This window comes from Erigeron canadensis, chromosome 5 (assembly GCF_010389155.1).
Source record: "Erigeron canadensis isolate Cc75 chromosome 5, C_canadensis_v1, whole genome shotgun sequence".
NCBI classification, from domain to species: domain Eukaryota; kingdom Viridiplantae; phylum Streptophyta; class Magnoliopsida; order Asterales; family Asteraceae; genus Erigeron; species Erigeron canadensis.
The window spans coordinates 11,076,782-11,092,638 of NC_057765.1; the positions used below are offsets into that span (position 1 = coordinate 11,076,782).

The following is a 15,857-nucleotide window of genomic DNA, read 5'->3' on the forward strand; positions in this document are numbered from 1 at the left end:
TTCCGCACTCACGATATAACAATAGACGATCTCGAGAGCGATCTGTAGCTATCGAGGGACTCACACTTTGGTCTTCGGGGGTGCTTACAAGTTTCAATCTTTAGCATATTGCCTATTTGAATGTCACTGTTAGTGTTCGAACCACTAACTAACTAACACGTTGTTTTAAAAGACAAAAAAAAAAATAATATTAACTGGAAAATTTTGAGTAAATATTTTAAAAGGTTATAGTTATTATTTTAATATTAACTTTATATGTATTAAAAAATAGTGAGTGTCGGGTATTTATATATTTTAAATAAATAATTAAACTTTTATAATATATATATATATATATTAAAAAGTAGTATATAAGAGACTTTTCATCCAAGTTAAATATGTAACAACCTTATATTCATTCGTCCCTTTATCATTAATATTAATATCATCAAATTTAGATCATTCTTAAATTCAACATTTCAAAAGTTTACAAAGTAAAGTGAACTATTATAAATTTTATAAATATAAAGTTGATTTAGTAACACCTACATACTAAAAAATTATAAAGTAGTGTGGGAGGGATTGTTTCACCCACGTTAAGCGTGTAATAGTTTCATTACTTGCCCCCTTATTATTAATGTTAATATTAATATCATCAAATTTAGATAATTCTTAAATCCAACATTTCAAAAGTTTACACCTACATACTAAAAATTTGTACGAAAACTTAATATATCACTGGATATATATTCAGAATAGTGGGACTATACCGTTGTTGCTATGTTGAGACGTAGAAATATAAATGAACTTCTTTAAATCATGCCCAACGTACATTACTCGATGCAAGTTAAGACATAACAAGGTATAAAGATTTACTGGAAAAAGGGTAACAAAAGTAAAGCCCATGTTAACAAGCCCGAATTATTATTTACAACATCAATACTAAGGAAATGACCATTAAGGCCACCATCAAAGTCGACATCCAGTTCTTTGAGAAGCTTGTTGTCGATCCGCTACAAGTCAACTTGTTGTTGTGATACGAGCATTGAGTTCGGTTCCTGAAAATCGAACGAATATCAAGTTAACGATCGTCTCCACCAATAAAACGTAACCCTAACCCATAGTACGAAATCTAGAGATAACAATTTCGACCCAGTACTTAAAAATTAGTCTATTTGGGTTTTGTTGTATGTATCTTAGTATCTAGAGATAACCATTTTGACCTGTTTTTTAAAAATTAACCCATTTGTTTTTGTTGTATCTAGAGATGACAATTTCGACCCATTACTTAAAAATTAGCCTATATGGTTTTGTTATGTCTAGAGATAACAATTTTGACCCGTTCCCTTACAATCTCACCTCGAGTTTTGATCCTCTACTAAAACCCGCCCATTTTGTCAATCTTAACCAAAAAAAAAAATCTGCATAAACGTAAAGTAGTAAAAGAAGGGAAAAGAAAAATACTTGGCTCCACAAAACGTGATAATGTAATCAGCACCAGAACAAGTCATAATGCTAGTCGGGTCATCATACGCGTAACTATATGAAGTCGGGCAAGCATTTTTAAATATCTTCGAGTAAGAAGTTGGCCGGCACGTAGCAGGATTTCCATAATTCCCTCGACAGCAGTACTCGTCGGTGTTGAATACATCACAAGCACTTCGACAAGCAATAACTTTACCACCAGCCTTAACAGAAAGTTCTGAAGGGCAAGATTTTCGCAAATCACCTACACAACCCGCAACACTACAGTTTCCTTTTCCATTAACGGGTCGAACAGACATTGGTAAATTAAAGCCGTCAACAAGGCTAACATCGTAAAATTCCATCATGGCGAGAGTAAATTCAGCTAATGTTGCTGGGGTTTCGCCAGAGGCAGTACATTGAAGGGATGTGCCACAACGGCCCGTTAGACATGTTCCATTGCCATTGGTATCAAAGTTGCATTTGCTTCTGCCCCATATTCGGCCTGACCATCCCGAGGGTGCAGTGTGAACCCGTGATTCTTTTGCGCGAAGAGGGTAGCCTCCACCCCCAAAGCTTTCACCAGGGGTGATCGCGGGCCAAATTGTCTCGTCGCAATCGTTAATTATGGTGAAAACTCTTGCACAATCTGATATTATGTTTCCTGTTATATATATTGTGTCACTATGTTAGCCATATATATAAGCATATCATAATGTACGAACCCAAAACTATCAAGTACTTTGTTGAAGGTTTTAGGGAGTAATTTTTGTTTTTTATTTTTAATTTCCATGCCCCTCGAGACTCATGTTATCGTGCAAGTAGTGTACACATTGTTTCCGAAAATATCATAAAATGCATCAAAAATACATTATTTTCGTCTATAAGTTTCTCTTTTTTAAAGTATTAATCACAAATGAATATATATTTTTACGTTTCTAGAAATTCTGAATTATTCAGACGTACCCTAAAATATGTCCCGGGCCATAAGTTAGGAAAAACCCATTATTATATTCATTTTAACTTGTTGTATAACTTTTACGGAGTACAAGTTAAGAAAAATTCGGGAACTGTTTGCGCTTTGAAACCCGGTTTGATAGAAAATGGGTTAGTGAATTTACCTGAGGAAAGGAGCAACATCAATAAGAAGAAGAAATGCACAGAGCTTGAAAATGTTGATGCCATTGTAATAATATGCTTAATTGACAAGTTGTAGTGAAATCAATGGTGATGAAATTGAAAGAATATATGGTCGGTAATATGGGGGTTAAAATCCAAGCATGTGGTTTGGCTTGTGATCATTAAACTGGAATACGTAATTGAAGAGTAAACCAAAGGAAGCAATCACCATTTGTTTAAGTTGTAAAAAACCACTTTTAGATTTCCATATATTCAAACCCTTTGTCTCAAGCTAGCTAGTTTGCAAAATTCGATTCCATTCTTCCATACCTCTAAACTTGATGATTAAACTTGCTTATAAATGGGTTACATGGGTCAATGCATAAATCTAAAATATCCGTATACCCATTTTTTCTAACTATATATTACCAAATATACTTTAAAATATTATACAATAACGTGAAACATATAATGATATGCGGCATAAAAAGGTTGTATTTAGGTCACTTCCCAAAACATATTAACTTGAATGGAAAAGAGTGTTCTCCATTTTAGTTTTATCATCAATTTCAACTTTGGTCAAAAATTATGCAAAATAGTGATATAAGTGCAATAAGTGGTCTTTTTGGCAAGTTTGGTCCAAATTTAACTTTCCGTTTGATTTTATCTCTTAGTGAGGCCATGTTAAAAGGACCCGACTCGATAAACCGAAAAAACAAGAATTTTTTTTTTTTTTACACCCCACTGCGCCGTAGTGGAAAGTCTCGGCAAAGAAAGGGACGAAGCCCCACTGCAACGCAGTGGCTTAACACACCCCCACTGCGCCGCAGTGGGAGGAAACCAAATATTTTCCGAGGATTTCCACTGCGCCGCAGTGGGTAAAACTACCCCCACTGCGCCGCAGTGGGAGACCTGACCTGAAACCCTAACATCATTTTAATACTTGATCCGACTTGCAACCTTCAAATTTCAAAACGAACTTCTCAAAACACATTTCAAAGGTTTCAACAACAAAGTAGGCACATTTCAAACACAATTACAACATAACTTGTTTCGCAAATCCAAGAACAACCCTAACGGGTCATTTACCCGTTTTGGCAACAATTTCGCCCAAATGCGACAATACCACTTTCCAAATCCTTTACAACTTGGACATTTACAAAATATTACCGAAACATGACCTCAAACCAAAATATACCATGAGCCATGAGGTGTGGGACATCTAAGCTTCTATACCAAAAGATCGTCATTCGTCCGAGAACGACCTAATTACCTTCAAGTTCCTCAAAAGCTATCTACAACTTCAAGCTTATCGACACACTTAGTTCCTTCTTCCGGAACTACCTATAAAAGTGTAAACAACTAAAATATAAGCAGAGGCTTAGTGAATATACTTGCATACATTTATGGTTACGAAGGAAGGCACGTGCAAAGACTTTCACATGTAACCTATGACACCGTCGTATCACATTCACATGCTCACTTTGCACACTAACAATTACATATATGGATCCATATAAGCTAAATAATCATAACAATCATATCTATCGGGATTCTTAGGCCCCGGAGGTTCTTAGACCTCATATCACATCAACTATCGACATTCTTAGGCCCCGGAGGTTCTTAGGCCTCATAAACAATGCCCCACATGGGCTTGACGCCAAATCTATTACCATACTTGGAACATTCACATCTCATGGTAATTGACCCAACGTATACATAAGGGTATTCAAATATACTCACCTCCTCCGCAAGAAAGAGAATAACTGTTAGGTCGAAAATCGACTAAGTATGATTTGTTCAAAATAGTTGAAATTCAGTGAATGAAGCTTGCTCAGGATTCTAAAGTCATTCAGAATAAAGCTCACTGAAGCTTCACTTCAGTTTCAGAATCAACCAACACTGAAGACGTTCAGACTGAAGTCAAAGACTGAAGACTGAAGACTGAAGAAGAAGATCATTTCAGAAGCAGAGCTCAGAGAAGATCTTATCTAAAGGTGAAACTGAAGAGGCTCAGTGTAAAAGTATTTACAACACTTTTACACTGATTACAAGGAATTCTTTTTGCAGGCATTAAACTACCTTTACCCGGTTAATAACTTTATACCTGGGATTGGGATAGTTTTGGCAAAAGGTTAGGAATAAAGTATGTCAAGTCACATGAAAGAAACTTACATACTTTACCTTAAAGAAACATGTTATGGATTTGTCCAACAAATCCATAAATGCACCTAACCGTATTTGTACGGCATTTACCATGTCATCAAGACATGTTTGCCTATAAATATAAGACTTCTCACACTTGCAAAAATGCTTGGAACTTTGGAAATTGCAACGTGTGATACTTACTCTAAGTATTCTTATGAGTAACTCCTCGTTGATTAGATCATTTGTATTTCTAGGTTGTTTAGATATTTTCACAAGTGTGATTATCTTTGTTCCGCAACAACCTTTGTATTTTGTTTATAGCAATAAATAAAATACTTAGAAAAATACATCTTGACTCATTGCCATAATACTTGATTATATTTAGTATTTATATAGTTTCAAGCAATTGTTCTTAACTATCTTACTTGTTCATATCCATCATCTGGATCGTGATTCTTAACTAGTCTTCATCTATATTAGAATCACTTGCCAGTCGGGTTACTTGATATAACTATCATTATTATCATATTCGTATTATATCTTGTACTTGATTAACATCTTGTGTAGGTGGACTCACATTTGGTATCAGAGCTTCTCAGGTTTTTTCATTTAGTTGTTATACCTGTTTTGATCCTACAAGATGTCTGGAACCGAACAACCAAACCCAAACCTTAATGGTAACCCTAACCCAAATGTCAATATGAATCAAAATCCACCACCACCACCACAAATACAACCCAGTGTACACGTACACTTTCCTAACAACCCTGTCCCTAAGTTCAATAGGGATAGTGACTCATTCATCACATGGAAAGCTTGTATGCTCAAGTATATCGCTGGGGTTGAGAGACACCTGACCTCTATTCTCTTAGAAGGTCCTTATGTACCAATGAATACTTCAACTGTTGTTTTTAACCAAGATGGGACCCTTAGGTTAACACCCAAAAAAAAATATCATTGGTCAGAGGAAGACCACAGATTGGCTGACCTAGACTCTAATTTGTAGAATATGATTCTCTTTGTTGTCCAAGAAAGTTTAAAACCCACTCTTGTTTTACTTGACAATTCAAAATTAATGTGGGAAGAGTTATTAACTCAGTTTGAAGGTACAAAGGAAACCATTGTCATAAGAAAAGTTTCTTTGAATAAAAAATATGAAGCCTTCTTTGCTTTACCAAATGAAAGTTTGACAAACACGTATTTAAGATTCACAAATTTGGTTAATCAATTGAAAGCTCTTGGTGTCACAAAGGACAAAGAAATTTTGTTGGAAAAGTTTTGTGATATTTTACCTTCTAAATGGAAAAATTTGATCATGGTGTTAAGACAAGGAAAAACCCTTCACAGTCACACTCTTGCCTCTTTGTATGGTGCCTTTACAAACACTGAGGAGAATAAAGCTGAGAGAGCTGTGGCTGAGCAAGATGCTAAGAATCATACTTCAACAAGTTCTGCATTGGTTCATTATTCTGAACGCCAAGACACTGCTCTACTATCTTCTCAGAGTAATCATTCTGACTCTATGAAGAAGATGGTAGCTGAATTAATGAAAGTTGGTATTTCTGATTATGCATCACATGAATGTGATGAGGATGATGATGATGATCTTGTTGCAATGATTGCCAAAACTTTTAATCGTTTCAAATTTAAATCCAAAAGAAATGGCAAACAACTTTCTTCAAATAATACCATTGACAAATCCAACTTGGAATGTTTTAAATGTGGAAAGAAAGGATATTTTATGAAGGAATGCAGATCATTACAACCTTCTTCGTCACAAAATGCCCCTAACCATTCTATTTTTCTGAAAAATGATGATGGGTACAAAGCTAAGTACAAAAAGCTGAAAGCCCACATCGCAATGATGGCACAAGAAGAATCCAACAAGAATAGCTGCATGGTGGCAGACTCAGAAAAATGGGAGGATTCTGATGTGTCCTCTGATGATGAAGAAGAAGTGAGGGACATGTGTTTCATGGCTCGAAAAGATCAAGGTCATGTTGTGAAAGCTGATGTGGAATCTGGTCGATGGGTGGACATAATAATGAAGAAGGTTAGTGCTTTTAGTTTTGAGAAAGATGAGGAACAAAAATTGGATCTTTTAGTTCTGATAGAGGCTGAAATTTCATATGTTGAAACTGTGCGTTTAGAAAGCATTAAAATGTTTGAAATAAATTCTTCTGAACTGAACGCCAGTCAGGCAAGGCTAAAAGAACTAAAAGATGTTCAACTGGCTTTGAAAAGTTATCAATCTCTGGTTTCCAAGCTTGAATTGGAAAAGGAAGAATTAAAAATTATTTTAGAAAAAGAACAAAAAATAATCAAATTATGGATGAAATCACCATTTCCTGAAGCTGCCATCAAAAATACTTTTGCAAACCAAAGAGTAGCTTATGAGTCTGGTGATCTTCATTTGGTATCCATTATTACTGATCTAGATGCCCTTCCTAAAGAAATGAGGCCTGAAATTACTTTTAAAGAAATTGGTAAACAAGAGATTGTAACTGAACAAGCCTAGGAACAACCTGAGGGAAAGTCTGAAGCACGCCAGACCAGTGCTTCAGATAAGAAAGCTAAATCCAAGAAGCCTTCCCCCTAGTCTTCATCTAAGGTTTCTAAGAACCATCAGAAGAAGAAATCTGTCTCCCCTGCTGAGTCCTCTACCTCATATTCTGGTAGAGCTCAGGTGTCTAATAAAGAGTCTGTTTTGTTAAGGATAGAAAGTCATTTCAATTGTTGGCCAGGCAAGTGCAAAGTTGTAATGCACGATTAAAAAATGTTGAAAGCACTCCTCTGAATCCTAAACAAAACCCAAAACCTTTTTCGAAGAAAATCAAGAAAGTTAAAGAAAAATCTGAGAAGAAAAAGGTTGAAGAAATCATTAAACCATCTGTTATTATCTTTTTTGAGATCATGACCGACATCCCCTTTGATCCATCTGTTCCATATGTACCAAAGAAATCTGAGGCTGCTAAGGGAGAGCCCAGTGGACCCATCAAGAGATGGGTTCCCAAAAGAAACTAATCTTTGTGTATGTGCAGGGTGACCGCAAAAAGAATATATGGTTTCTGGACAGTGCTGCTGGCAGAACCATGACTGGTCACCAGACCCTGCTAAACGAATATAGGGTGCAAGAGGGGCCCTCGATAACATTTGGAAATGATGAAAATGGACAAACTGAGGGATATGGTGTAGTGAATATTGGTCAAGTTAAATTCACAAAAGTTGCATATGTGAATGGTTTGAAATATAACCTGATCAGTGTCAGTCAACTTTGTGATGACGGCTTCAAGGTATTATTTGATATTTCACAAGGCACCATATTCAACAGAGACTAGAAGGTAGTGATGATTACTCCAAGAAAGGGAAACATTTACATAGTAGACATGAATAGTGCTACTTCTGAACAATGTGTCTACACAAAGGCAGATGAGGACACCAACTGGTTATGGCACAAAAGGTTATCCCATCTCAATTTCAAAAATATAAATGAATTGTTAAGAAAACAACTTGCAGATGGGATACCAGCAATGTCCTTCAACAAAGACAAGCCATGTCGAGGGTGTGAAATGGGAAAGAAGAAGAGAGCATCCTTCAAGACCAAGCAAAATTTCAACATCACTGAACCACTTCATATGCTTCATATGGATCTTTTTGGTCCTGTGAATGTTCAGACAAGAGCTGGGAAGAAATACACCCTGGTCGTAGTCGATGAATATTCAAGATATTGTTGGGTTATCTTCCTCAGAACCAAAAGTTAAGGTGCTGCTGAAATTATTGCCCTCATCAAACAAATTGAACTCAAGCACAAGCGAAAAGTTCGTCAGCTCAGAAGTGACAATGGCACTGAATTCAGAAATTCCACTCTGGAAACCTTCTGCGCTGACACTGGCATATCTCAAAACTTCTCCTCAGCACACACACCAGGACAGAATGGTGTTATAGAAAGAAAGAATCGAACGCTGGTAGAAGCTGCCAGAAGTATGTTGAATGAATCATGTCTTCCAAAATGTTTCTGGGCTGAAGCTATTGCAACTGCTTGTTACACCTAAAATCGTTCAATTTATGTCAAAAGACATAAGAAGACTGCCTATGAAGTACTCAGAAACAGAAAACCGAATATTGGATATTTCCATGTATTTGGATGTCCAGTATACATTCTGAATGATTCCAGCAAATTAGGCAAGTTTGATGCCAAGGCTGATAAAGGTTACTTCTTAGGATATTCAACAATTCGCAAAGCCTTTAGAGTCTACAACAAAAGACTTGAAAAGGTTGATGAGTCAATTCATGTTACCTTTGATGAATCAAATTCTGCAATCTTTATTAAACCAGTCTCTGAACCACCTTCAGAAAGTCCTATCAGTTTTGGTGAATCTGATCAAAATGATAAAACTGATCAATCACCTGAACATGTATCTGATCATCTCAGTTCAGAACCAATTAATAATCAGCAAAGTAACACTCCATTTTATCCTTCAGTCACTTTCAAACTACCTTCTGAATTGACTATTGGATCAGATGTGCGTGCTACTCCTCAGATATCAGTCTCCACTGTAGTTCCTCAGAATGAAGAATTTCGTGATGCAAATCGTGATTTACAAGATGATGAAGATGATGAAACTGAAATAGTTCATTCTGAACCATCTCCTGAAGTAAGCCAGAGGAGCTCTTGCACTGATATCATTGTTCATCCTGGTCATTACTTTAAATGGACTCGTTCACATCCAATTGATCAAGTGATTAGCGATCCAAGTAGAGGGGTTCAAACCAGAAGAGCCAAGAGCGATCAATGCTTATATATCAGCTTCTTGGTACTGATAGAACCAAAGAAGATTGACGAGGCTATGAAAGATCCAAGTTGTGTTGAAGCCATGCAAGAAGAGCTTAACCAATTCGAAAGGAACAATGTTTGGGAGCTTGTTCCATGTCCCAGCAATCTGAAGAAGGAACCAATTGGGACAAGATGGGTTTTTCGAAACAAGGTTGATGAAGATGGCCATGTTATCAGAAACAAGGCAAGACTTGTTGCAAAGGGTTATGCACAAGAAGAAGGAGTTGATTTTGATGAAACGTTTGCACCAATGGCTAGACTCGAAGCTATCAGAATTTTCTTAGCATTTGCAGCTCATCATGAATTCAAAGTCTACCAGATGGATGTTAAAAGTGCCTTCTTGAATGGAGAATTAGAAGAAGTCGTGTATGTTGATCAACCACCAGGATTTGAAAGCAAGGAAAAACCCCACTCAGTGTATAAACTGAACAAAGCTTTATATGGTCTGAGACAAGCACCTAGAGCCTGGTATGATACTCTAACTCGACATCTTTTAGAGAATGGTTTTAAAAGAGGTGCAATAGATAACACTTTATTCATCTTGCATGAGAAAAGTGATATCTTACTTGTACAAGTATATGTTGATGATATTGTGTTTGGTTCTACAAATGAAAATTTGTGTGACAAGTTTTCAAAAATAATGTTTTCTGAGTATGAAATGAGTATGATGGGTGAGTTGACATATTTCTTGGGTCTTCAAGTGAAACAAACCAGCGATGGTATTTTTATAAATCAAGAAAAATATGTCAGAGATTTATTAAAGAAATATCAATTTGACTCTGTTTCATCCAAAGATACTCCAATTTCTGCACCATTAACTTTGGACTCAGACCCTAATGGAAAACCTGTCGATCCCACAAAATATCGTGGCATGGTGGGATAATTAATGTACTTAACTGCAAGTAGACCAGACATAATGTTTGCAACATGTCTTTGTGCACGATTTCAATATGATCCCAGAGAAGCACACCAGAATGCATTAAAAAGGATTTTTTGATACCTTAAAGGTGTCCCTAGACTAGTTCTTTGGTATCCCAAAGGCTCAAGTCTAGATCTCATGGGCTATTTAGATTCTGATCATGCAGGTTGTAAGATAGATAGGAAAAGTACCACAAGTGGTTGTCATTTCCTTGGTGGCAAATTAGTTAGTTGGACAAGCAAGAAGCAGACTGCAGTCTTATTATCCACTGCTGAGGCTGAGTACATTTCTGCAGCAAGTTGTTGTGCTCAGATATTATGGATGAAGAACCAACTAACTGATTATGGTGTTAAGTATACCAGAACGCCAATATTCTGTGATAACACAAGTGCCATCGCCATATCTCACAATCCTATTATGCACTCCAAAACCAAGCATATCGATCTCAGGTACCATTTCATTCGTGATCATATTTTAAAAGGTGATATTGAAATTCATTTTATTCCCACTGACAAGCAACTAGCTGATGTGTTTATAAAACCTTTAGATGTCAAAACTTTTAAACATCTCATCAGCGAGTTAGGAATGCTAAATCCTGTGTAGCATTTTAGGGGGAATTGACAAAAATATTTTTACAAGTAAAGGAAATTTTTCTCTGAGGAGGAATTTTTGCCTCAAAAAATATTTTGTCTGAAATGGTTCAGAAAGTGAAGGACTTCAGAATTTCAGAAAATGAGAAGTCCATCAAAACCTTTTTATTATATAGTGGATACCCAGTTGGCAAGTGGACACGTGATTTTCACTGTACACAGATACCTTTTTGCTGACTTGTCATACCACTTGCGCCGTAAAGAAAAATGATCATTGCTTTTGCATTAAAAATGGTTGAATATTTTTCGAAAAAGTGGGGTCATGGCCGTTGTTGCATTAAATGCGGACGTTTAACCAAAATTATTTTTGGATTTCAAACGCGATCAAAATCATTTTCAACAAAATATCATTTTATTTTATCATGTTTGAAATTCAAAAATGTTTTTATTTACTTTTCTTTGGAAATCCCTTCGTATTCCCTTGAAAATATAAATACCTTTTTCCCAAAATCATTCCATCATTTACTTCATTTTTGATTTACTCCCAATCATTCATTCTCTCTCACTTTCTTTTTCCTTCAAACATTCTCAAACCCTAAATTCCTTCATAACTTTTTCATCTTCATATCCTTTCATCAACATATTCAATGGCTCAATCACAAAAAGAACCCAAAACATTAATCGCCTTTGAATACTCTCCCCTAAAATCGGCAGTCAAGCCAAGTTCGTCTTGGACAAAAGAGTTCGAATCCAAAACCATCCGCTTTAATATGAATAATTACAAGGCAGCCCTCAATGCCAAATCCGATGGTTTGTTGGGAAGATTAAACACTTTTCTTCAATGATACCCTATATCATATGCCTTGATTGCCGATCCTGAACAAATGTACCACCGATATCTTCTTGAGTTCTGGTATTCGACGGAAGTTAGCAAGGATGAAAAGTCTATATCCTTCACCTTAAAAGAAGGTACGGTGCAGTGTGTGTTAACCCTGGATGGGTTCCGGGAGGCACTAAGATTGAACTATTTGCCTCCCAATACTCCTTACATGAAAAGACGAAAATGAGTAAATTTTAGGGAAGTATTGTTCGTAACCGGCCACAACCAGATTTTAGATGATGATGGCAATTTGAAGACATCAGGCCACATCTTCATTGCCGGTTTCATGAACTGTTGGAGATATTTCTGGACACAGATTGTGGAGTGTCTAGGTGGCAATAATGGCGGTTTGGATCAGATCTCATTGATCCAAGTTGAGATGGGCTACTACTTGTGGCATGGTATGAATGTGGATTTTGCTGAGATGTTGTTCTCTCAGTTATTGACCAAGTTGAAAGGGAAGAGGAGTATACATCTTGCCTTCCCAAGATTTCTAAGTTTGTACTTTATTAATATTTTGGGAGAAGGATATTCTGATATACTCCAGGAGAGCTCTCAGACTGAATACTGCAAAGATCTATCCAAGCTCTCTGAGTTTGAAGATGAGCCTGAGCTCTCCCCTGCAATGCTTCAGGTACTTGGTAATAATGTTAAAACTGACGTAGCACGACCAGCTGGCTCAGAAAGATCACTGGGCGGGTCACAAAAGAATGTGAGACCCACCAGTCGATCTAGTGGAAAAATGTTGAACTTATTTAAATCCAAATTAAGTTCTTCCACCCTGCCACCTTCATCTTCCACTGACCAACCTAAGGATCTCCCAAAAGATTCCTCAGGATCTCCAAAAGGGTTATTAAAATTGCGTCCTTTTAGGCCATCCTTACTACCCAGGGATACTAGTACCCAAGCTCAGCCTTCTGAGACCTCAAAACAGGTTTCAGAAGAAGGTCAAATGGGAAACTTACAAGCAACCATCTCCAAAACTTCTTTAGGAGGAGATGGTGAAGACTTAAGTGTGTCAGCCCAACACACATTAGAAGTTGAATCTGCACGTGCACCCCCTGTAACTTCACAAATCTTACACTCTGTACATGCACAAACTTTTGATGTTCCTTAGGTGATACCCAGAGAAATGGAGGTTTCAACTTCTACGGCCAATGAAGGGATTCTTGGTGACAACACAAGGATTACAGAGGCGACCCCAGTATCGACTGAAGAAGTACCACCCTTGACTGGTAACGATGCACCTGCTGCTGCTGCTGCTGAACCAGGTGCTGGCTCAGATTTTGGGAATCTGGACCAGAGCATATCTGATCAGATAGTAAATATCTGGGATGACGATGAGCTACCTCAGGGAAACCTTGAGGACTTTGAATTTGATGAGGATCTTTTGAGGGAGAATCATTCGGATTCTGAGCCACCCCTCAACCTTGTAAATCAACCTATGCCTCCACCTCCTTTGATCCAACAAGACATTCCCATCAATCCCCAAAATATCATTGATCTTGATCCTCCTTATCAACGACCACCAATTTCACACCAACATCCTTTGTTTCCTGAAGGTTTAACTCCTGCCTTTGTCACCTCACCAAGATTTGAACCACCACTCCAATAGCTTCACCCCCAAATTCACAATATTCCACCAAGAAGAAACTTTCATTTGCCAGAAGATCAAGAGAAAGAGTTGGACTCAGACACTGAATCTGAGAGTCCTTCAGATATGATATTGGAGAAAACTCTGGCAGATCTTCGAACTCCACCCTTTGTTGCTTCTGTTTCTATTCAACCTCCTCTACCATTGAGTATTGAAGCTCAGTTAGAGAAATCTCATACCGAAGTCTAAAACCTACTTCTTCAGGTTGAGGGCTTATCCAAATCTCTAACTGCCAACACCAAGTCCGTCGCTGATCTAAAGGGTGCCCAAGTCTTTATGGGCACCGAATTTACAAAAATTGCTGGTAATGAAGGATTGGTGGCTGGGAAGCTTCATGAGTTGGTTTCTGCTTGCAATAGATTAAGTGGGGCGATTGGTGAAGCCTTCAAACTGACCAAGAGGGATGTTCAAAATTCTGTTGTTGCCGATCTGACATCCTCTGTGCATATGATGAAACAATCATTCTTGGTAGTTGAAAAAGAAGTGGCAGAGTTGGTGAAGAAACCAAGCTTGGATGAGAAATCACTTGGTGTTTCGATTAAAGAAAAGGTGACTGAGACACTGAAATCTGTATTCTCTCAGGAAATCATCTCTCAGATTTCAGTGTTAGTGGCAGAGAAAGTTGAAGAGAAGGTCAGATTGCTAGTTTCTGAACTCTCCAAAGAAACAAATGACAAGGTTGACAAGGCAATTACTGAAATGAAGAACTCTGTGTCAAGCCTTGACCAAAATGTTCAGAACCAGTCAAAACAACTTGATGAAATTCTGGCCCTGCTCAAGAAAGAACTTGAAGTCGTTGCTCCTCCTCCTTCCTCACTTTCTGCCGATGATAAGAAATTGTTAACGGATGTTCTGGAGCATGAGAAGCTAAACCTGAACTCTAGTTTCAGATTACGAGCTCAGTTTGCCACCATGTCAAAGGCATTTCTGACAGCATTACACAGCAGAGTTGGGAACCTTTGCAGGGCATGCAGAAGGCCATTGACTTATATGCTAAGATGCATGCCGAGATTCCCAAAGGGGGAAGTGATGTGCCAATTGGTCTGCTTGCCAGCTCTCAGGAATTAATTGAAGCGACCAAGAGGCAATTTGAGTCTGAGGGGGAAAATCTGAAGAAGCAATCTGAGCCACAGCCATCTGAGCCTGCAAAGAAAGATAAAGGGAAAGCTCAGATGGTTGAAGAACCAAAAACGAAAGGCTCTAAGGATTCTGGATTTGTAGTTGGTGAAAATGTTGATGAACATGGTTATCCATTGCCCTATCTGACTGCCGATGGCAAAAAGCTGGTGGCCCTTCAGAAGCAAGTCTCCAATCAGTTCATCATGTGGAGAGAAAATAAGGAAAGGGAAAGGGCACAACACTTGGCAATGGGTACCATTGATCTGCTTGATGCTGCAGCTCTTGGATTGACAGTTGAACGTTATCAGAAAATCAAGAATGATCCAAGAGTGCAGAAAGCTCTGGGTGAAATGGCTGAGCATGAGTATGAAATGCAATACTCACCTCTTGAACAAAAGCTAGACCATCTCACCTTCAATTTGTCCATTGAGGACTTGGTGAGAAACAGAAAAAAGGAGTTGGAGATAAAGAAGAAAGAAATTCTGGCTGAAGTTCAGAAAGTTGAGAGGCAACTGAACAAGCCACCCTAAAAGCCAAAGCTTACTGGCCCAAGATCATCAAGGAAACATGCTCGTGATTCTGACCTTTCGACCTTCATACCAATTTCTGAAGACACTGTTCAGATTCAAAAGAAACATGAGAAAGATCAATATGAGTTTTACATGAAACACAAGTCTAATCCTGCAAAGATTCTGGATGTTGAGGTTGTCAAAGAAGATGGTTTGAAGTTGTTTGATTTGATTGTAAGGAGAGAAGGAAGGGCAGAAGAAGAATATAAGCAAGTTTCTATACATGAGTTTGGGATCTCTGAGCATAGAAAGATGATAAATGCTCTGAAGGGGAAGCCAAAGTCTCACCTGATTGGTGCCTAGATGCTGAAGATCCAACAAAAAATGAAGGCCAAGGTGGAGATGGAAGAAAGAATCTTTGGGAAAGTTGGTTCACCAAAGAGGAAGGCTACTGATGCACCTTCTGGCTCAAGCCCTGCAAAGAAGTAGTCTTGTCTATATTGTAAATATTTGTACTTGTAAATATTTTTCATTTCGTCATGTACTTGTAACTGAACATCATCTCAGTATCTTTTATATAGTTGCAAGTTACAACATATCGATTGAAAATAGTTTAAGTTAGAAAAACAACAAGAAAATTTC

The 15,857-nt window shown here is 37.6% G+C and overlaps 1 protein-coding gene across 1 annotated transcript; it reads right to left on the minus strand.

Annotated features, from left to right (window-relative positions):
• Positions 1-850: 850 nt before the first annotated feature.
• On the minus strand, positions 851-2,632 carry LOC122601896 (pathogenesis-related thaumatin-like protein 3.5). The gene is made up of 3 exons (XM_043774629.1): positions 2,565-2,632; positions 1,444-2,107; positions 851-1,037 (listed from the first exon to the last, which is right to left on the minus strand). The coding sequence occupies exons 1-3, from the start codon at positions 2,626-2,628 to the stop codon at positions 908-910; spliced, it is 858 nt and encodes a 285-aa protein (XP_043630564.1). The 5' UTR covers positions 2,629-2,632; the 3' UTR covers positions 851-907.
• Positions 2,633-15,857: the final 13,225 nt, after the last annotated feature.

What these genes read in the sequence shown, in the direction of transcription:
- LOC122601896 (XM_043774629.1), bottom strand. Translation starts at nt 2,628, where the DNA reads ATGGCATCAACATTTTCAAGCTCTGTGCATTTCTTCTTCTTATTGATG. An exon ending in GATGTTGCTCCTTTCCTCAG is followed by an intron (nt 2,108 to 2,564) that starts GTAAATTCACTA and finishes TATATATAACAG; the next exon opens with GAAACATAATATCAGATTGT. An exon ending in ATCACGTTTTGTGGAGCCAA is followed by an intron (nt 1,038 to 1,443) that starts GTATTTTTCTTT and finishes TTCGATTTTCAG; the next exon opens with GAACCGAACTCAATGCTCGT.